Below are 23,281 nucleotides of genomic sequence, written 5' to 3' on the forward strand. Positions count from 1 at the left end.
GCTCTGACAGGTGTGTATGGAGATCCTGAACACCTATCTGACAAAAGCTCATGACCAAGGAGACATCAATATACCCTGGGGAAGTCTTAAATATCTTACTGGGGAGGTTAGTGGGGGTGAATTCGTTTATATTGTACATTTGAATAGTGTGCATCTGTTATACTACTACTACATGCTGTAAGTTTGGTGTAATTTATAATGTTTTGTCAGGTAATGTATGGCGGCCGAGCAATAGATAGCTTTGACCGCAGGATCTTGACTGTCTACATGGATGAGTACTTTGGAGACTTCCTCTTCTACACTTTCCGGCAGTTCCACTTCTTCAGAAACAAAGATGTAGATTACAAAATCCCTCCAACTGGACCAAAAAACGTCTATGTTGGTCAGCAGTTGTTTTCTTATTTCTCAAATTCTCTCACTCATAAAAAGGGGAGGGGGGAAGTTTTCTGTCATCATTTAATGCTTTATGCTGTTAATGTGCTACAGATGAGATTGAAGCCATGCCACTGGCAAACACACCAGAGGTTATGGGTCTCCATTCCAACGCGGAGATAGGATACTACACAAATGCAGTTAAGGAGATGTGGACTCACCTGATAGACCTTCAACCTCAGACAGGTATGATTTCGCATCTTTCAGCTCATCCCTTGAAGTAATATATCCTGTTTTTCAGAAGTAGAAGCATTTATTTATTTCCATATGCTTTCTTCTTAGTGGCTGATAAATACTCTCTCATATCTCAGGTGAATCTGGTGGACACATCAGCAGGGATGAGTACATCAGCCAGGTGGCCCAGGACATTCAGAACAAGCTCCCACAGTTATTCGACATGGATGTGATCCGGAAAAAGTTTGGCATGGACATTTCTCCGACCTCGGTGGTTCTCCTTCAGGAACTAGAGCGCTTTAACAAACTGGTGGTCCGCATGCAGCTCTCTCTGGCTGAGCTGCAGAGGGTGAGATGGAGGGGCTGAAGACCCAAGATGCTCAGTAAATTAATCTGCAGGTGTTGTATATTTGTGCTTTGCTCCGATTGGGATTTGTTTCGATTCTCCTGTGTGCTGTAGGCCTTGGCTGGTGAGGTGGGGATGAGCAGCGAGTTGGACGAGGTCGCTCGATCCCTTTTTAATGGTCACATTCCGGTCATTTGGAAGAAGCTGGCACCTGACACTCTTAAGTCTCTTGGTAACTGGATGTCCCATTTCAAGAGGCGATATGAGCAGTATAACTGTTGGGTAAGGATGACCCCATTTAATCTTTTTTCTTTAATAATTTTTCTACCATAACATTTTACAGTTAACAAATGACTTGTGCTTTGAATATACTTTCAAGTTGGTGTATTTTGTGCTCACCAGGTGAATGAGGGCGAGCCAAAGGTTATGTGGCTGTCAGGATTACATATCCCTGAATCTTACCTCACTGCTCTGGTCCAAGCTGCGTGCAGGAAAAATGGGTGGCCTCTGGATCTCTCAACACTGTACTCAGAAGTTACCCATCACCAGAGTGAGGATGAAGTCGCCGAAAGACCCAGACAGGGTAATAATCAGAGCTCATCACTTGCAGCATGAGCAGCGAGTAGTTGTAAAGACTGACAGTCTCATTCCCTGCAGGTTGCTTTCTGTCCGGCCTGTATCTGGAAGGAGCCGACTGGGACATAGAGAAGTGCTGCTTAGTGAAGAGTAAACCAAAAGTTTTGATCGTTGAACTGCCCATCCTCAGAGTCGTCCCCATAGAGACGCGCCGCCTCAGGCTACAGGTGTGGACAGCAAGCACAACAGAACTCCACACTAATTTATAGCTCATTATTGAATGCATCTATTTAATGATATTTTTGTGTGTTTTGCACCTCAGAATACGCTGCGGACACCTGTCTACACCACTTCGTTGCGGAGGAATGCAATGGGTGTGGGCTTGGTGTTTGAGGCAGACCTGTTCACCACCATGCACCTTTCTCATTGGGTACTCCAGGGAGTCTGCTTGTGCCTCAACACTGACTAAAGACAACTGTCAACGCCACTGAGCTGATTACTTGTAGCATAGTCAGCTGAAAATGTTAGTTAACGATAGCAATGTCTGCTTCCTGCTTCATGTAGAAAAATACTTAAACATAGCCTGTGTAATACATTTTATTTTATTGTTGTTTTATAACTTTAATTATTTGCCTCACTAGATGGCAGCACATAACAGAGGCAGTAGCTTCAGGCTGATCAACATCTCTAGGGATTTGTCTTTGAAGCTACGGTTGACTAATCTGCTGAAATGTTAAGGCTGTGAATGAATAAATAAATGGTTTTTACTTGTGTCGTGTAGGCTCAGAATCCCATTCGTGCTCTTAGAGGTCAGCAGATGAAAAATATTTCTGCTGATTTTGTAAAAAAAAAAAAAAAAAATCATAAACTGCTGCGTGCAGTGGAAACTTTAACAGTAACCAGAGGCAACCACAAGCAACTTTTTAGCTTTTCTCTGCAGTATAGGTAACGGGACATGTTTTATTACATCGTGCAAAGAGAAGATCCTGCACAGCACTGAGTAATCGAGGCTGCTGATGTGAGCATGCCAGCTCAGGTGAAGTAACCTCTAAAAACTCAGACGGTCCTAGAGGATGTGGCAGCTGGTGCAGCAGTGACGTTGCAGGTGCAGAAATAAAACTTGCAACAGTTTGGAGCCATAACTCACGCAGTATACATCGTGAAGCCCCAGGTATGAGAGTGGAGCTGTAATCATAGTAAGACTAAATTGCTTAGACTGAAGTCTTTATAAGCCAAACAACCAGCAGCATGAAATTGTTTTAGTTTCTTTAGTCTCTTCCCTGAAAAGTCCCAACCTGGTACACGATTACAATGTTTGTCATTACCATATTCTGCAGCCTAAAAGGATCTCTCTAAATGACAGAGGGGCAAAGGTTGAACAGGCCCCATTCTCACCTTCAACCGACACAAAAAGAGGGAAAATCAGGACATGTTTATGACCAAACACTGGGTGGGGGCAGGAGCAATTGTGTTTCCCTTTTTGAAAAGAGGGAATGAATGTTGTGTTGTGTTGTTTAATGAACCTTTACATCACTGGATGGAACTTTAGTAAAAGCAGACCTAAACAAACAATGGACAATCTGGCTGTTTAACTTTGTACAATCAAGGGGAGGGAAATCATAACAGTAAGAGTAACGACAGAAAAAGAAAAAAAAAAAGAAACCCAGCTTGCTTCCTTAGAGGTCAAAATTATTTTCAGCTGCTCATGACTGCAGGGATTTACATTAACCCTAAACTGCTCTAGTTCCTGCTTGGCACCATTGTTTGCCCCGAGTGGCCTCGTAAAAGCGCCAAGGGTGCCCAGGAACAAATCCCCTCCCATGTGTGGTGATTGGGAGCAGGTGGGCTCATTAAGAGCCAGTAAAGTCAATGCACTGTTTTCCCCATTCTCCCTGTGGCATGGTGAGGAACAGGAATTAATCCCAGTCCTCTTCTGTGACTGTGAAAGTGTTAACATTATCTTTCAGTAGTTAAGAACTTAGCACAAAACTTTAGTAGACTGTATTAACAGGTTAGATAAGCACATTTTGCTGCCTGCAGCATCTTTTGCAGCTGGCCAGACTTAAGCCCAAGGGCTGCAATCACCACAGTCACAGACATATACAACTCATGTCCTAGTTTTTGGTTGCAGTGCCAGGTGTTTACTTTGGAGAAGGACCACAGATCTGTGGCTACTGGCTGTCCCAGATGCAATGGGCAGTGGGAAATGACACTAACCTCAGTTTTCTCTAACCACTGGGTACTGATGGCTTTGACAGACTACACCTGCTGAAAACAACTCAGGGGCAAACACAGACAGACAGACAGACAGACAGATAGATAGATGTTGTTGATGATGTTATAAATAGGTTAAACTAACTGCGTTATATTTTAAATAAAGAAAGATGGTTGCATAGTATTCAAAATGTTCAAAAAAAGGTTTATAACAGATGTGATTAGCCTTAGCTGGGGGTTTAAACTCGTCATATCCAGTATTATCAAAACTTTTCGTTTCTTTTCTTTAAACATTCCGTTTTATTTGGTTTAAATGGGGGCCTAACTCTCACTAGCACCGCGCCTGTGATTTCAGAGGAGCCTTGAGAATCAGCAGCCCATAATTCATTTAGTGCAAACAGTACAATGCGTTAAGTGCCGTCGCTTTGTCCTCTGTGAGAAGTTGAAACGGGGCAGGGTAAAAAGAGACCCAGCAGGCTGTGCTTTTAAAAGACCGGAGGAGACTATAAAACTGGTTTCATACCCGCTGCTGTAAAGGATCGGCACGATATGAGCGCAGACAGACGGAGGTAGGCAGAGCACACTCAGGGAAGGGAGGACAGCACGCATTTCACACTCAGAGCATTCATGGTTCATTTTTATAAAGTCGGATCTCTGTCACAGACAAGCGTGGGTTTATGGGCTAGTTCACACTCAGCTCTATTACACATACATCGGGGGGTTTTTTTGTGTGTGTTTTCTACTTTAGTGAAAAGGATGAGCGTCTTCTCCAGTAGACCTGGCGCAGTTTGACACGTTTCCCGAGCTGGAGTCACTAAGCGGTCTGTTTTCCAAGCGGGGCCTCATTAAAACAGTTCTGCTCTTACTTTTGATGCCACGGAAATGGGATCGCACCAACGAGAGAGCCTGTCCGCGCTTTGCAGGAAAAGTTTGCTTTGGACAGTGCTGATACTCTGGCTGAGCACGCTGGTTAACGGGACCTGGAAGACGGGACTTTACAAAACCTATTCAGTCGGGACGCAGCTGAACAGAGACCAGACAGCAGCCACCCACAGCTCAGTCTACCAGAAAAGGTGAGGAAAGTACGCACAGCTGTCATATTGCACACAGAATACTTATATTAAGTTTTGTTTTCTATCTTGCTGCCACTGCATGCCTCCACGGATGTACTCCCATCTCCATCCATCTACCGGGCGCTATTGTCTTCCTGACAGTTGGTTTCCCTTTTCCTGTGCTGGCAGGCAGCATGTTTTTACTCTGCTGAGTCCCATCCACACTCTTGTCCCAGCTCACACACCTCTGCTGCCCCTGTGGCGTGTTATATGCTCTCTATCCATACAGCGCCTTTAGCCTCACACACAAAGCCCGCTCTTTTCAGCATCCCAAGGGTGAAGATTTCAAAAAAAGAGTGTTAAACCCTAAGTTTAAGGAGTGATTGATTATTTGTATCTCTATAATAAAGCGTGAAAACGTTTATCTTAAAGGATCACTGAATGAAAAGGGGGATAATAAGGCTTCAGAAAATGATGGATCATTCTGTGTAAGGGCAATCGAGTTGACAAGGGTGTTGAAAGAGAGTCACCAGACTAAACACGAAGGCAGGAGGGCTAACCGGCTCTGCTTTCCTCCTGGACAGAGCCAAGTTTAGTTGGAGACTAGCCACTGATTAATGATGAGAGGACGTTTCCCCATCTTGCAAATATTTATGCTGTCAGCTTGTGTGTGTGGGCTGAACGTGGCTGGAGGCTGAAATCCCTTCTCTCTGATGAGGTCTTTTGGGTGTGTTCAGGTGGTTTTCAGCGCCCCTTCGGTCACTCCACTGCCTCACTTCTCTGCTCAGCTCCCCCTGCCACTCAGAGCCAGAGGTTTGTGGACATGTTTGCTAAACACAAGCAGCTGGGACTCCAGCGCAATCTGAGCTTGTTTTGGGGGAAAAAAAGCAGAGGGGGATGAGTTTACAGTCAGTTTGCTGCTGTTAGTGTAAGTGGCCGTGCAGGAAAGGCAGGACTGAAAGAGGGAAAGCTGCTGTTGGTGTGAGTCAACCACCTTGTTCAGAGGTCACCGGGTTTGCAGTGACATGAGAGGAGCTGAAAGTCTCAGTCCACCTGCTGGCTGGCTGGCCTGATCGGTGAAAGCAGCAGTTTATTGGGTGTCAACAAACAGTAACAGCGGCGGTGTGATTTCAGAGATCAACCTCGGCGATGAAAGCAACCTGTCATTAGGGTTCAGGTGCTTAAAAGGAAACGCATATGACTGTTAGTGCACTGGGAAAGGGAAACCTTCACTAATACCAGCACTGTCTTCACACAGTGAATAGCACAATCAAAGGGGATTAACATCTTGTGGGTATTTTCTTTGCTGGTGCAGTCACTCTGTGAAAGAGCTGATAAAGCATTCCTTCACCATCTCTCTTAATGACTGCATAGCTCAGTAAACTGTGGGGTCACTGAGGGAGATGCTTCTTTAGTCCCTGTCTCGCCCAGTTCTTTATCCTCCCTCGGAGGACTTGTCATGGTCTGACAGGCAGTCTGAGCCCTGTGGCAGTCCTCATTCCTCGTCCATCTTGACCATATCCATGTTCACTTTAAGCATGGGAATGAAGACAACTGAGATTCCAGGATCTGCACGGCTTCAAGCAGAATGGCTGTGAAACTTCAAATGATGTGTATGCACAGGGAACCATTATTTGGATGGATGTCAAGAGGCAGTCACCAATTGTTCAGCTCCAATAATATCCACTGGCCGTTGATTACATTACTCAATTGAATTTGTTGCCTTTTTCTGTATTACATCACTGTCTTATCTTCTGTTTTTGGACGTGTCACTGGACAAAATATGAGATTCTTAAGACAGGATCTTGAACTCTTTTCTTCACGATTTACAGATTTTCATGTGTAATATCAGTCTTAAAACAAAGAATTAATTGTGGCAGCTCATCCTCCACAATGAGAAAAAAAATTGTTGGATTCCTGCTTATCAGATTGAATATTTGCTCATTTCTGTGGTTGTAGTCTGAGTTGCTTCAGTTTTTGGACAAAACAAGACATTGATGTCATAACTTTTAGCCGATTTTGTTTCCCGATGTCTTAGAGATTTGATACTTAGTATGAGCCTAATACCAGACCCCATATTGCATCCTGTGCACTGCAGGTGAGCAGTCCATAAAGTCAGCATCTCATTCACGGTCAGTGGAGCAGCTCAGCTCGACATGATGGTCCATTCACACTGAGCAGTCAGGATTCGTGGCGCTGTAGGTGTGATATGAGTGAATCCTTCATTTGAGTGGAATTCCTCTTTCACTTCCAGGTTCAAACACTTGAAGATGCCACAGACTGAAAACTCACAGGTGTCTGCACCTGAAAGCTCAAAGGAGACAAAGATAGATGAGAGTTTTCCTTGTTTATTCCATGCTGCTGTAAGGAGTCACTTAGCCCTGACCTTTAAGGCCTCGCTTCGGTGCTTTGATGCTCGTCACTGTCCGCTGCGCATGGAAAGCCCACGGCAGCTTTGAACCTGCAATATAATACCCCAGCAGCCGTAATGCTCTGAATTAATGTATAACAATTGTTCAAATACAAACTTAATACAACCTGTTTCTTTTGTTTGTCATTGAACCTGCAGGCCATGACTCTAGAGCTGCAAAGTTTTTTTTAATTTCACCTCGACTTGTTCTTGCTGTTTTCCTCTTTGTCGTTGGTTGTGGTGCCATATTTATCTTATGTCTCCTCTCAATCCCACGGGAGCCACACTGCTTCATAATTGCCATCTCTGTCCCCACCGGAAGCTTCCTTGGATGACCTCTGCGATAAGCTGACCTTTGTCTCCTCTTTTCTCGTCTCCTTCCCGTCCTCTCCTTTGTCTGGCTATTTGCCACATCTGTCTTTTGTCCTTTGTTCTGCTCGAGTATTTTCCCACAGATAGAAATCCAGAGGAATTCCTTTTGCATTTCAAACATATCTCCGAGCGTTCAGGCCGGCTCCTACGATACGTGAATGAATGGGCGGAGGAAAGGGAGTTACTGTGGTGTTTTTAATCAGAGTCCCATCAGCGTTTTGCCCACATCAGCCTACTTGTCTGTTCACACGGCTTAACCCCTACCTTCTTCATCCCGGTGCAGTATGCTGAAGTAGGCGAACCGCCTCACTAGTGTGAACACGGGAAAATGTGGTCTGCATAGCGTAAAAGGTGAATAGAGGGCACATGCGGTAACGACAGCGCAGCATATAAGCGAGTTCACAAGCTTTCTGTCAGCATTTGCATACATTTAAGGATTCAGCACTTTTTTTGTTCCCCTCCAATATTTTACTGTCTTGGCGTCGGCAGCGTCGAGGAACAGATGGGCCAAAGCTGTGATTTTTCTTAACGGTTGGCTGTGGCTACATGTGACTGTGAGACATGGTTGATGATTTATTTAGCTTGGGCCCAGCATTCAGAGTGTGCCATGTGTGCTTAGAGACCTGATACTCACTGAGGGCCTGCTTGGTGTTTTTGCCAATGAAACAGCATGGTGCTGGTGGGTTTCACACTTCATAGAACAAGGGTGCCTCCAGTAAGAGGAAGGTGTTGACTACAAAGCATTTGAGATTGAAAGACTAAATGCACTTAGAGCCTGCGTCCCTCATATGCATAGATAATAACACAGTTATTGTTAGGCCTCCCCAAATCTGCTTGCTGTAGTGGAAGTGTTTGTCTTGCTGCATCGCACTTATTATATATTATATGAATCGGCTGCTTTTGTTCTTTCACTCATTTAAGGAAGAAGGGTCGGCATTTCCTCCTCGGTAATTGCATAAGAGCAATGCAAAGAGACAGGGAGACCATAAAATCCAGCGCCCCCTTCCCTCCTCGTACCCCCTGGTGAGACTCTTGTCCGTTCCCAGGTGAAGCCTCTTCTCGGCCTGGGAAACTCAGATGTTTATCTGTCGGGTCTGGCAGATAAGTGGTGGGGAGGAGTTGGGTTTACTACCCCCTCATCCCCTCCCCCTTCCTCCCAGCTCTACCTGACCACAGCTTCTTCAGTGTCTGAAATTTTCCACCAGTGATTAGAGCAATTTTTTCTGGACCAGGGAAAGCAATCATAGGGTAATCATACAGATCCACCGTCATTCTAGTAGATGTATGGCTGATGGATACGCTATGATACACGAAGGGTGGGCCTGTGTTTGAATAACATGTGGCGGAAGAATTCCTTTCCCCGCTTTACTTATGATTAATTCAAATAATGTCTTATGTTTTGCTGCGTTCCTTTGCTTTTTCCAGATGCGGTAAATAATACAAAATCCTTTCAGTCTGCAGGCTTAAATACTTGCTACATGAATGGAAACAATCAAGATCGCTCAATAATAAAAGAGACGTTGTCATGTGATAAGGGAAAGTCGCTGCAGCTGTAGACAAACATTTATCAGCGGTGCTCCCGCGCTCTGGCTCAGGTATGTGTGTGTGGCCACCACGACATGTGGGAACGGTTAATGGGAGCCGGTTCAGGGCTGCTTCGCATCCTCTCCCTTTGGCGGTTTTTCTTTAGTGTAAACTGTCTCTCGTGCACACAAACATATGGTCTCCCATATTGACAAACAGACTTTGGTGGGAACACCCACCCACTCTTGCACACGTTGGCAGCAGAACAAAAAAAGTGTAGTTTCATGAGCTCCCTTCCTATGCATCTATTGATAATGTTGTAAACACAGGCTGTAGTAATTGTTTCCGTGCTCCTCTTACAGCCACATGAAGGTAATGAGGATGTCTGTACACATCATTCTTAATAAAACCATTCTGATAATGTGGTCGCTCATCAGCCCGAGAGCGTCTCTTCACATTAAAGCCAACAGTTGTGTTTTTTTTCCTGTTCTGATATGTAGCAGAGAGAGAAGAAAGCTAAAGGCTTTCTCTAAAATGTTTCTCGTAGCGCCTGTGCTATCAAGAACAGATCTGCTCCCTTTAAAAGGGACACTGAGCTCTCGGTGAGGATTAAGCTAAACCAATTAGCTCACAGTCTCTTCAGATAAATCGCACTTCCTTTAATTTTAAGCAGTCTCACTGAGACATTGATAAAATTTCGCATTTTGCTTCTGGAGGTCGAACTCGTCTGAATGTAATAGCTGCGGAGCGTTCTCATCCTCACTATCAGATCTCAACCTCTGACCTTAGCATCGTCGATATCTCATCGCAGGCTCTCCTCAATGAATTATGAAGGCCTTCCATTAAAGGGAGTGAACTCATGACCCAGCATTAACCCATGCTTAAATACCTTCATCTTTGTATGAGACTTTGTCTTCGTCTTTATCCCCTCCTGAGGGACTTTCGCTCCTCCAAGGTCCCATACAAATGCATGTGTACTGATAGAGGAGAGACCCCTGTGCAAATATAACCCAGTCCTGCAAACTCTGTGGCTGATTAAAACCGAGTGAACACGGTGAGGAAGTTCCCAAACAAAGGAGTTGAGGGGGGGCTGGAAGGACAGAATGAAAACCCGCGGGGAGACCGCAGTGTTTTTAGTGTGACAGCACTTGTTTGAAGGTGTTTTGGAAATTCGTTCTCCTGTGTTTAGTTTAAGAATCAGACTTTTTACTGAGTCTAAAAATAACAAACTGTTGAAATCCTGCTGTTGTTTTATTCTACATTTCTGACTCTGTTTCTTTCGGCAGGAACTGGTGTCCTCATACGGTCACTAAGACTGTGACCTGCCAGGTGCAGAATGGGACAATCCTCCAGCGGGTGTACCGGACATGCCCCTGGCCACAGGGATGTGCAGGAGGCAGGTGAGAAGGCAGAGGCATCTTACCAGTACTGTTACTGTTTCACAATGCTTTTACGAAACCTTTAAAAAACCAAAAAATTTTTAGCACCGTATGATCTGAACTGGGTAGAAAAACTCTCATCATGAAATGTATTCAAGACGTGCAAGTTTCTGCTCAAAACTGTTCCAGTTCCCTGGAATATAAACACTTTGGAAAAACATAGAGTGGGTCTCATGGCTCTTTAGTGAGCCACATGTTTACAACTTTAAAAAGAAGAAAACAGTTGCCTGCTATCAAAGCAGAAAGCTTGGTGTAATGTGTAATTTTCTGTTTTTTAATTATACTGGGATTAAAATAGCAGAATAGTTGTTGTTTGAATGCTGTTTGAATCACTTAGAGGATTAGCTTTAAAACTTGTTACTGGAGCTAATGCTCTATTAAAAATCATATTAAGTTCAATCATATTAGCATACATAGCATATATATATATAACACCCAGCACGCCCCTGCGGGCGGTTTATCCTTCAAGCTCGGGTCCTCTACCAGAGGCCTGGGAGCTTGAGGGTCCTGCGCAGTATCTTAGCTGTTCCCAGGACTGCGCTCTTCTGGACAGAGATCTCCGATGTTGTTCCCGGGATCTGCTGGAGCCACTCGCCTAGCTTGGGAGTCACCGCACCTAGTGCTCCGATTACCACGGGGACCACCGTTACCTTCACCCTCCACATCCTCTCCAGCTCTTCTCTGAGCCCTTGGTATTTCTCCAGCTTCTCGTGTTCCTTCTTCCTGATATTGCTGTCATTCGGAACCGCTACATCGATCACTACGGCCGTCTTCTTCTGTTTGTCTACCACCACTATGTCCGGTTGGTTAGCCACCACCATTTTGTCCGTCTGTATCTGGAAGTCCCACAGGATCTTAGCTCGGTCATTCTCCACCACCCTTGGGGGCATCTCCCATTTTGACCTCGGGACTTCTAGGTTATACTCGGCACAGATGTTCCTGTACACTATGCCGGCCACTTGGTTATGGCGTTCCATGTATGCCTTGCCTGCTAGCATCTTGCACCCTGCTGTTATGTGCTGGATTGTCTCTGGGGCATCTTTACACAGCCTGCACCTGGGGTCTTGCCTGGTGTGATAGACCCCAGCCTCTATGGATCTTGTACTCAGAGCTTGTTCTTGTGCTGCCATGATTAGTGCCTCTGTGCTGTCTTTCAGTCCAGCTTTGTCCAGCCACTGGTAGGATTTCTGGATATCAGCCACCTCCTCTATCTGCCGGTGGTACATACCGTGCAGGGCCCTGTCCTTCCATGATGGTTCCTCGTCTCCCTCCTCTTTCTTGGGTTTCTTGGCTGGCCAAAGGAGGAGATAGAAGCCACTGACATAATATATATATATATATATATATATATATATATGTATATATATATATATATATGTATATATATATATATATATAGCAGTGGTATTCATATAGCTCTCCTATAATTAGCATAGTTCAGGATGCCACGCTGCTGCTCCATATGCTGTCTTTTAATTGAGATAAACCTAAAAGCTTTTATATAATCTGACACTTACTGATGGGACACATTGCCTAGAAATTTCTTTTTATCATTTAATTGAGACTGTGCGAATACAAAGACTGAAAACCTCACGATAATATCTAACCTTACCAGAGAGAGGAGATTTCCTTTCATTTTCCTTTAAAAATGTTATGTGTGTGTGCGCGCACGCGTGTGTGTGTGTGTGCCCATGTGCGTAACGGCTTTTGATTTTGTGTTTATTGTTCAGCTACAAGACCGTGGTCAGACCTTCCTATAAAGTGGTGTACCGCACTGTGACTTCCCTGGAGTGGAAATGCTGCCCGGGATTCAGCGGTGCTGCTTGTGAAGAAGGTGAGTGAAGACAGAGGACGCAGACACACTTCAGTTATACAACAGCTGACGGAAATGAATCGAACAGAATCGCCATCTTGCACTGAAAAATGATCACAAGTTTGACTCGTGTCAGTAGCCCCCCCCCCTCTTTATGAGTCTTTGACTCGTCACCATTCACGTCCCTCTGGTTTGCATCGCCGTCTTAAAGCCTGCATTTCCAATATGCTTGTATGAGTGATTTCCATTAGGCTTACATAAGGCTACTTCTGTTCTTTGAATGAAATTAAGAAATAAGATCCCCCAGCATCCCACCACTTTATTAATCACTTTTTATGTCTTCATTCCAAGAGTCGCAGCACCAGTAAGGCTTCCTTCTTTACTGCGACTTTGAATTTTATTTTGCAGATTGAACTGAGTTTTTTATCCTCAAAAGAGCTATGCAAGTGCCGTTTACATTTTTAGACCACGGTAGCTGCCCACACACACACACACACACACACACACACACACACACACACACACACACACACACACACTCCTAGTTCATAATGACTTCCCCTGGCACCCGTCCTCAGGTTTCTGCAGTCTGGGGAGAAGGGTGGAGTGGTCTTTTTATGCTGGGAGCCAGGACTTGAATGGGTGTAACATAAATTAGTGGACCGTGCAGCACAAAGGGTTAATGCGATGGCCTTTTGTAGTGCCGAAAATAGAGGCTGTTTTTCTCTCTTATACTTTGAGACAAAAAAGGAAAATTTCTACCTGAAACTCAGTGAACAGAAAAAATTATTTTTTTCAGACTGATTATGGTAAACACTTGATCTTGTCCAATAAAGTGGGTTTAAAATAATCTGTTTAATTTATTTACTCAGTAAATGGCTAGTATTCCCACTTGAAGTAATTTGGTGATCACAGTATGCAACAGTGTTGTAATGCATTACAGTTCCTCCATTCAGAAGTCAGAAAACAACACACTTGACCTCAGTTCAGATGGGAAACAAAGCAGTGGCAGTCTTCTTTTGAGGAGCATAGATTAGTAAAGGAACATCGCGATGGTAAACGGCCGGCTCTAGTTTATGTTTTTCTCATTAGGAGAGGAATTTGTGCAGATATGGGGTATAAGCGGGCTGTAATGTTACTTTATTAATTACATGACAATAACTGTGTAATATAATGTTGAAGTAATTTAAGAAGTAGGCAGAAAATTATTTTCTACAGGGAGTTAATAGGTAATGCATTTGTTGTAGTAACTGTAGTAACTAATGACTGCTCCCAGGTGCTTTCAGACCTCCAAGTGGCCTCTAGTCTGCTGTAGTGTGGCTTCGACTGCTTGCTTGCACTTGCACACACCATCCCACCTTGGATATCACACTTGTTTCACACCCTCCCTACTGTCAAAGTCAAAAAACACATTCACAGTCAGACAACGCAGACTTTACCCAACAAAGGCAGAGGAACACACAGTGAAACGGGGAGGAAATTATCCAATTAAGTTGTTGCTGGAGGAGATTCCCCTCCGGTTGTCATGGCAGTAGGGGGCTGTCGAGCCGACGGGGATGTCGGGATTAGCCACTTATCTGAGCCTCGTTCCGGGTGGCTCAGATCACAGGCGGCGCTGAGTGGAAGTGACAGGTCCCATTCACAGGGCCTTTACTCTCCGGCACCATGGATCCTATCCAGGGCCACCAGTGCTTTGTTCTGCTCTTGCCGCGTGAGCAGAACCCCTTGCCAGCACAGAACCTGATACCCCGCTGCCGTCTGCCTCGTCCGCCCGCTCTAAGGAGAAATGCAAGCCTGCCACACGGGCAAAGCTGGTGACCGGATTGTGCTTAAAGCTGTTGCCACAGTGTTGCCAAGTGAAGTTAAAGCTGCACTAATAATTCAGTAGGTGCACGTTTCAAATCCAGGCTGTTAATACCTGCGTGCGGCTGTTTCCAGATGGCTGTGAGCACTTTTTAACTTTTAGTTGGACTGAGTTGAAAGACTCAGGCTTTAAAAAAACAACTCTAAACAAACATACTACTTTTGATCTTATTTGAGTCGCATAAAGAGCAACCAGGATGTATATACCTTTAAGGATCACTTTTGGAATTTTATTATTTGCTATACATCACTCTTACTCCTCTGCTTGTCTGCTTTTCACAGACTGTGGGAAATGTGTGTGATCCGCTCATTTACTGCCCTGCTTTTAACCTGCTTTTCCCACCAGGCCACCCCAAAAAGCCTCTAGCCATGTCTGACTCCCAAGGACGGTCTGCATTTCTGCAGATCTCAACAATGTCCAAAGCAAAAAGACTCTGGGGCTGGGGCTACGTTTAGGTTGAGATGCAGGAAAGTACAAAAAACACTGATAGGAATGTGACCGATATGATTGTGCTTTAAATAGGGATGAGAGAGTTGTTTTCTCTTGTGTTCCTCTGTTCTCACCCCTTGGCCTGCCAGCTGATAGGTCAACATGTATAAATCAACGGCTTGGTCCGTAGTGAAGATAACGAATTAAGTTTTGGGCTTTGCGTGTTCAAATCTACAGGCGCAAATAAATGAGAGTTCATTAAGGGAAGAGATCATGCATGCTGTCATCGAGTCATAAGCAGGCTTATGAGGATTTTTGGCATGTCGCATTAGGAGGCTCCAAAAGCAAAGCATTACATCACACCCATACGGACACACAAACGTACCCCATCAGAGTCCAGGCAGGGTAAGATAACACTGCATTAGACAGGCACCTTTCACATTTGCTGTCTTTTTCTTCCTTCCACACCCCAACCTCAGGACTTGGCTTGAATACCGGTCCAATGGTGTAATTACTGGGTCCTAATTGTTTTCTGTGAGGTTTGGGAGATATTGTCTTACTTCTTGGTCTGGAACACAATGGTCTTTATCTCTGATTGAGTCTGAGAAAGAAAAAAGAAAAAGAAGACTAAGTATTTACAGATGTAGGCACTTTCATAGGCTGCCAGAAACGGGGATTTAATGTATGCCTGGTTGGCTTTGGCATTCCAAGTAAGTAAATGCTTGTTTTTAGTTGGGATATCCCAACATATGCTACATCAAGCACAAATATCAAAATTATACCCAATTTAGAGGCAATTATGTGGTATTAGAATATCAAATTTACCCCTCAAAAGTAATATTATTACATTAGCTCTGGCTCTAATGTAATAATTATCTGAAATGCTAGTGTTGCACTGATACCACGAGGGGTGACTGTGCGCTCAGGAGCCACGGATGTAAAATTCATTGACATTTTGAGCTTTTGGCCTCGATCTGCTAATTTTGATGGAGCCTGAAAAGTGTGGAAATGACACTAAGAGACAGGCGTTGATATACTGACCCTGATTTGATTTATTGAGGAAAGGCCTTAAAAGAAAAATAGCTGTGGCTTATCGCAGGGGGGAGGCCGCTGAGGAGCACAGCATATGGGGGAATGTAGACTTGAATTAGCACGGCTGTCAAAGCTCTGCCACGGGGGTCCCCATCAAACAGTATCTCGCAGCCAAGCGGAGGCTGTGGTTTTTGGGTTGCAATTATGAGGTGGCTGGGAGGCAGAAGCCCGCTGTCTTGTAATAAGCCATAGAAATGTAATCTGTGTTTTCACAGCTCAGGGCGGCTTATCACAAGCCCGCACGCTAAACCCCGTGCTTTAAACATCAGTCGGCTGCAGCTTGCCATTAGCAGAGGAAGAGTGGGAGTGCGTGGACGCCGGTGTATGCGTCTATCTGCCTGCCAGAGTCAACGTGTGGGTGGGAGAGCGAGGCGTTGAGGATTTCTATGCAGCTGTTTGCTGTGATTAGCAGCTTTAATGGCAGCAGGCTTTTTGGAGCTGTGAGTGTAGGGACTTCAGCCTGAGGTCAGAGGGGAGGAGGCTGAGCAAGAGCAGGTGACCAAAAGGCCCCCCCATCACCAGCACTATCACCCCACACACTCCCACTCCTGCTAGACCACACAGTGGAGCGCTATCAAAGTCATATCAAGCAGAGATCCCCTGCGTTTGCCTTAGCAGGTGTTACACATGTTATCCTTTACTTGCTCCAGTTCATTCACAAAAAAAAGAAAAATCCCAGACTTGATGTCAGTCACCCCCGCATCAGCGTTTATGCACTCAGCAGATGAGATCTACGAAGACGCATGAATCACTTGAATGTAGCGAGGCAGGCTGCAGTCAACATGCAGAAAAGGCCACAGCAGCTGATATTCGCTGTTATGTAAATGACCAGCACACAAGTGCTGAGCATAAATTGGAAGCAGCTGACATTAAGCAAACTGGGCTGAGGCTTCCAGAAGAGATTCGGCATCCAGCCCCTTTCAGCCGACACTGCTCGGCTCTGAGGAATTATCATAAAAGTGATTAAGTAGAAAGAAAAACACAATCATTAGCTTGCTTTGTATTATCTGTATGTGATTAATAGTAACAACTCTTTGGTTGCTGTTTTAAGAACTGGCCAGATGTAAATTAGCCCACAAGTATGGCTCATTTACAGTTATTTTTCTGTTGATTAATGAGCATGTATACCTTTTAAGCAAACACATATATACCTGCAAAAATGACCAATCAGCCAACTTAAATAACAAAACCAAACAGAGTAGGAAGGTCTTTTTTCTTTCCTCACGTCCGGCCTGTCTTTCCTTCCATGCTGTCTTCTCCTTATGTAACGGTGTGCTGGTATTTGCTCAAGGTTTGTGGGGAAAAAAATCCAGAAAATTATAGTTAAATCAGTTGCGGGGTTCGGTAGTTAAACTGCAATATGCACTGATAATTTTGATAATATTATTACAGCATTATTTTTTAAATGTCCCATGAAAACCACCCTCAGAACACACACACAGACACACACAGTACAACAAAATGCTTTCAGGCTGTAACAATAATAGTCATGAGAATTATAATTATAAATTCCTATGCTCTTGTTGTTGTTTTTCCCTCTGCGTACAAAAAAGTTTCGATACAAGGCGAAAAAGACAAGCACACAATGGCAGGATATTATTTTAGGTGGATTTATTGTGCATTATATTAATCATCTAAGTGTTTTATCTGTGTGAAAGCCCGTCTGCATGAAGAACCATGTTTGATTTTAATACTTTATGCTGCATTAACGACCCGTGTCTGTTGGTAAGTCTAAAAAAAAGAAAGATGGCAGTGAACTTCAAGAAATGCAGATGCACAGCTTTTGCACTGAATCTTTCATACTTACTTAGCCTTGAATCTGAGTTAAGCTTTATGTTTCTGGCTCCTGAACTGGAAATGCCTCTTCTGCTTACTGATTTATTTATTGTTTCCCAAGACTTCCCTCAGGAGTACATTGAAAACAGTTTTTCCTGCAGTCTGAAAGAAATAAAGTGGGCCGAGTCAGCAGTGCAAAGAAAAAAAAACTTTTAAGGCATCAAACTAGACACACACACAAGTCTCAGCAGCTGTGATGTTCCTCTGTCGCCAATAAAGCGGAGGCATTTCCCTTCACCTGGTAGTGTGAGTGGACCGCTGTGCTGACTGAGTGGCCCACAAACATGCAGGCACTTTACAGCCTGACGCGTCGCACAGTCAGCAGCGGAGAGAAGAACGACGCTCTCTTCCTTGCGTGGCTGAGATAAGACCAAGTGAACTGGAAGCAGAGCTTTTCTCGTGTAGAAAAAAACTCCCCAAACTTTAAAATCCTGCCCTTTTTAAATCCTCTTCACTAGCAGAGGTGTAGGCTCTGCCTCCATCTCTGATCCTCTTGGCGACTGATGTGATTAAAGCTGCATTAACCCCGTCTGCCACCCCCCCCCCACACCCCCCCACCCCGTCCTTCAACATATCTCCATCTCTCAGCTTGCAGGTATAGAGTGGAATTATGTAGGTACTGTATAACACTGTGCTACTGTGCTTAGGTAGGCTCTGAGGAGGTAATGAAACGTTTGATGTCGGCGCTTAGACAATGGCAGCATTGATGGAGCAGGTACGCTCGGGATACTGCTGGTTCCATACAGCTGTGATGAGTTCAGGGCCCCAACTGCTGCCTGCAGCACGCTCAAAGCTGATACCCTCACTGACTGTTATGGACTTGCTTTAAATCATCTGTAAACTAATGCATAAAATCCTGAATATTTGACGTCTTTTTTTATTCAGCTTCGTATTTGCCAGATATTGCTTTTAGGTTCTCTGTTAGGGGTTATATTCATTAATTTCCTGGCAGATTTTGCAAGGCATCTGCGTTCCAAGCCATTTTTTATAATATGCCTGCAAGTTATGATAAAAAAAAGTCCATCTTTTTTAACTCTGTAAGCCCCTAAGCAATATATTTTTAAAACGTCTCCCTGAAGTGAAGAAACACCCACAGTCAGAAATGTGAGGCCAAGAATAAACAATGTTGGTGTCTCGGGAGAGTTTTTACATGCTGAGAGTCTCTTTGTCTTTGTATGACTCAGTAAACATTAATCTTTACCAGACCTATTATAAAAATGTGAAACTCTTAACAAATGTGATGCACCAGAAATTCGCTCCTTTTATGTGGTGAGCTTAAAAAATGGAAACAGGTCAAGTTTTAATAACAGATCACAGTAACAGGGCCTCCAGAGTGAAAGGGGATAAGGTGATTTTGAGTATGGGTGCTCAAATATGGATAATATGGGTAATTATTATCTTAAAGGAACATTATTACATTAACCAATTCATTAACGAAACAGTCAGAAATCAATCAAAGAGGCTTAAGATGATGTTTTTAATTACGTTTGCTCTGTGACCGAACACCTATCCCACAGATATTTGATTAATTTTTATATAAGGAAAACAAAAACCCTTCATGTTTAAGAAGCAGGAGCAAGAAAATGTCAACAATAAATTAGTCACACAACTTGGCGCTTTCATTTTCTTGCTGCGCTCAGTAAAACCTGTAAAACCCAGTTTGTCTCCCCCTCGCTCTTCTCTCATCTCCCTGCTTAGCGATATCCAGACCACAGGAGCATAAAAGCACGGCATAAAAAAGTCGCTTTTAAGTGATGTATTCGTATTTTATGCTGCATCAGTCTGCGGTTTCCGTACACTCCCAGTAGTCCTTATAATCTAGCTCCTCATTTGTCACCGTTATAAATTCATAAACATTTACAACACCGCCACATAAGAAAACCTCGAGTGTTGTGGTGCAGACCTCCAAACATTCTCCCACTCCCACGACTGCTAAACCACAAACAGATCACCACATCACTTAGATCCTCCGCGGTGACATCATTTATGGCCTCTTGCCCTCCAACCCTTCTGGTACGGGCTCAGTTTCGTAGCCACTAAACGCTGCACACTTGAATAACACGTAGGATTTAAAAGCCATTGCCCCCGTCTGACTTTTGAGCGCTGCTCTGAGCTGGTCGCTGCGTATATTTCCATTTGCTCATGGTGGTTGATACGGTGCTCAGTGAGGATGAGAAGAGCGGTGCTGATGGCTGTGATTAGTCCTGGACTGAAGACGAGGAGAGAGACGAGGTTTGGATGAACTGCACCAGCAGTTGTTCTAATTAGAGACATGCCTGGTTGGCTTTCAGAGGTCAGACCTGACAGAGGAGCAGGCATTCTCCTCGAGGAGCCAGGCATCTTGACCAAAAAGAAATTACCTCACTTCACTGGTTATGAGAGGAAAAGGTAGAGGATTACAGAACTTGCCTCTAGATATCAAATATCAGACATGTAAAGGTGAAACTATAGATGGCTGGCAAGCTGTCTTTACAGCGCAGGTCACGTGCCATCCATTATATTCTGAAGAAGGCACACATATCCAAACCTGGATGAGTAACCACGAACAAATATGCAGCTCTAAAGGCTACAGGCTCATATTTAATGTAGCAGTGATGAGCTGGCCATCCATCCAGTCTGTGCCCAGCCTCTCGCCCTACGAAAGCTGGGATACGCTTCACTCCCCCCTGCAACCCTAAGCTGGATAAGTGATGAGGAAAATGGATAGGTGGATGAGTTTAAAGGCAAAACTGTGGCTTTAATGTTGTTATATTGTGAAGCACCCTGAATCGCCTTTGTTTAAAGATGTGTGCTTTTTAAGATAAACTTACTTTACATACAGTTTACTAAACCTATAGTTGTCCCTTGCAGCAAAGTTTCCATAAGTCATGCATTCACAGGTCTGTCTAAACTTTAGAGCATGTCACTTTGTATTGTTTTGTAAAGAGGCCACACCTCCTCTACAGTCAGCTGCATATTTTGTTCAGTAAAAAGAATGAAAATCTACGCTGACCTTCTCCTTGTTCAATTGACCACACCTACCTTATTGACCTCCTGGGTGCACTTTGTTTAGGAAGTATATTTAGTCCTATTTTTGTGGCTAGCGTAAGAAGTTGTGGCACTGATGCTGGGGGCTCAGAGCCAGAGAGGCCCAGCAGGGTGATCTCATTAACAACAGGACGTATCCCCGAACCTTTAAACCCAGGCCTGCATACCGTCCGCACCACTGCCCCCTGGGACTCATCCAGGGGGGCTTTAACAGCCCCGGTGTTTTCGTTGGACCCCTGCCACGAGCAGAGCGGCGCTGCACATAATGACCCTCCCCCTCTCCCCCGTCTCAATTGGGACCATAAATACAGTTGAGAGAGGATGCCTGTGTGTTCCTGCTTCCTCAGGTGTTTATGGCTCTCTGACTCTGAGCTCGCAGCCAGGGCCTGGCAGCATACACACACTCACGCCTTGCACACATGCAGACAGGCATCAAAACCACCTGCTCTCTCCAGCTCAGACACATTTCGAGGCTCGTATGTGCAGACAGGCGCGTGACGTCCACTAAAAATTAATGTGGTCAAGTGCTGGTCAAACAAACATGAAAACAAACAAAAAACCCATAAAAAACAGCTGCACTTACTGAGTCACTGAATATATTTGGGACAGACACACGCTGACTGTCTCAATCTGTTTCCGCAGACATACATTCTGTATATCAGTTGCATGTGTGCCTTATGACGGATGGGATGATGGGGCTGTAAATCACTGCTGCTGTGCTAGATTAAGCTCATTCGCCTACATTCGCTGACTGTAGGACAAAGGAAATACGATGATGTCATGGCCCTTTTATTTCTCTTGGCTGCCCTCCATGTTTTCTTCCTAAAGGGCTCCATGTCACCTGATGGTGATCGGCTGTGGCCCCGGGAGACCCCGCCCAGTCAGTTTTGTGGAGACAGCTTGGCTGGCAGCCAGACCCGACAGTCATCAAATTACTGGGAAATAACCGTAACCACGATTTAACTGTAACAGTAGTCTGTGTTAATGTGGATTTAAAAATGGATATATGATTTAACATTCACTTTAAGCTTCACTACATGTGTGGTACATTGTACTTTAATTATAGCAAAGCAAGCAGAGGCTTTGCTACGTAGGTGTGTGTTTCAGAAAAGAAGACCGCTGAGCCTTTTGTCACTTCGGTTTATGTTATCATTGCTATGGATGATCTTGTTTTTTTTGTAGCTTTCAGTAGCTTCCTACCACTGCATGAAAAGGATGTCAGTGATGAGGTGGTACAGATGTCTAGAAGAACAGGTGTTATTTTTAGGTTTTGTTAAATACAACATGATGATATTTTGTAACTTATGGTCCTCATTGGAGTAAAAAAGGATGATACAGCAGGGTATGCTCCAGGAAAGGCGCTATTGTTTGAGCGCTCATTTTTTTTCATTTCAGAGAAGTCGGATCCAGATGAGAAAAGACTTTATTGATCCCACATCTGTATTTGTGGCCGGTCTAGCTGGTTATTGAGATGGACACCCAGGTATCTGCAGACTAATACAATCTCAATCTCAGTCTCCACTCCTTGAATGTTCACAGCTGTAAACTGCGTTTCAGTCAGGTCTGTCCCTTGCAAGAAATTCCAGTGGCAACAGCCAAAATATCAATGACATCCATCTTTGTGTACAGTCTATGGTCGGATATGCCTGACTCACTAGACAAAGTTCAGTTTTTGCAATGTGTGTTTGCATAAACAAAGTTACATAAGTATAGATCTGTGAGATCATAGTCATGGTGCTGTTTATTGTTTCCGTGTACAATACCCAGTGGTACGGTACTGCTATATCTCAGAGAACACGACCCTGTTTTCTGGGATATCACACAGGCCGCAGCATGTACTGTCCTCACCACTGGGGTCAGGGCACTGTTTGAGTGGGGAAATATCTTTTCCTCATCATCTTTAGAGCTTTAAAAGATCTGTAGACCTGTTGGGAGGAACACACAACACACAAACAAGCTGTTTACACGAACTTCTGACCTACAACAAGCTGCATGCCTTTTAAAACACATGCTTTACTTCCCTACTTGGATGGACAAACTGTTTTCAAGAACAGAAAGTGTGAAAGCAGAATTAGATTCAGTTCTTGAGGTCAGGGTGCAGCCAAAGGTGTAGGCTGCATTAAAACGGCCTGCTTGTTCCTGAAAGTAGAAAACGGTTTCATCTTTCCTGGTGGCAATAAATCCAACATTTTTGCTTTTATTGCTCGGAAAAGAAGGAGGAAAATTGTAACAAGCACACGATCAAATATTTTCACTATATTTTAAGGTTTTATAGCGTACGTAATTAATTAAGTCCCAGATGAATCAGTCATGGAAACAATTATTAGCTGCCGCTCATTTTGTGCAGTATATATGTTACATGTTTCTTTATATTCTGTGTTCATAGGTTGTCGCTTTACTGTGTAACCCCTCTATAAATCTGGCTTTCAGGTTCACGCCTCACAGGGGCCACAAATACTGAAATATGCCTGAGGTCATAATGTAGTTTGGATAAAAATGTCTAGCAAATGGCATATGCTTCTCATTTTACGCGTTATACAACTACGAAAATAAGAGAGAACAGTAAAGGTTTAGTGCTGCTGTGAACACTCTTTGGATGCTCATTGTGTTTCTGTGTGTGTTTTTCATTTGTATACATTGTCTGGATACTTCTTTCAGTTCCTATCTGAAATTGTGTGCTA

At 44.1% G+C, this 23,281-nt stretch overlaps 2 protein-coding genes across 4 annotated transcripts in view; both read left to right on the plus strand.

Moving 5' to 3' along the window:
• The window catches only part of dnah10 (dynein axonemal heavy chain 10), a 30,574-nt gene extending 28,577 nt beyond the window's left edge, over positions 1-1,997 (plus strand). For both annotated transcript variants that reach the window (XM_085368264.1, XM_085368265.1), the window contains exons 71-78: positions 11-106; positions 211-382; positions 487-618; positions 744-955; positions 1,067-1,234; positions 1,355-1,535; positions 1,610-1,755; positions 1,851-1,997. In XM_085368264.1, the coding sequence (XP_085224390.1) occupies positions 11-106; positions 211-382; positions 487-618; positions 744-955; positions 1,067-1,234; positions 1,355-1,535; positions 1,610-1,755; positions 1,851-1,997 (1,254 nt within the window). The remainder of the gene's footprint in view (positions 1-10; positions 107-210; positions 383-486; positions 619-743; positions 956-1,066; positions 1,235-1,354; positions 1,536-1,609; positions 1,756-1,850) is intronic.
• A 2,615-nt stretch (positions 1,998-4,612) lies between these two features.
• Positions 4,613-23,281, plus strand: part of emid1 (EMI domain containing 1) — a 57,808-nt gene continuing 39,139 nt past the window's right edge. The window contains exons 1-3 of one of the 2 annotated variants that reach the window (XM_085368267.1): positions 4,613-4,815; positions 10,387-10,500; positions 12,270-12,373. In XM_085368267.1, the coding sequence (XP_085224393.1) occupies positions 4,625-4,815; positions 10,387-10,500; positions 12,270-12,373 (409 nt within the window). In that variant the 5' untranslated portion in view covers positions 4,613-4,624. The remainder of the gene's footprint in view (positions 4,816-10,386; positions 10,501-12,269; positions 12,374-23,281) is intronic. The other variant, XM_085368266.1, reaches the window with a different exon arrangement.

The sequence above is a fragment of the Diplotaxodon limnothrissa genome, linkage group LG12, assembly GCF_057381915.1.
Source record: "Diplotaxodon limnothrissa isolate DT_005_m linkage group LG12, D_limnothrissa_male_GT1.1, whole genome shotgun sequence".
Classification (NCBI taxonomy): Eukaryota; Metazoa; Chordata; class Actinopteri; order Cichliformes; family Cichlidae; genus Diplotaxodon; species Diplotaxodon limnothrissa.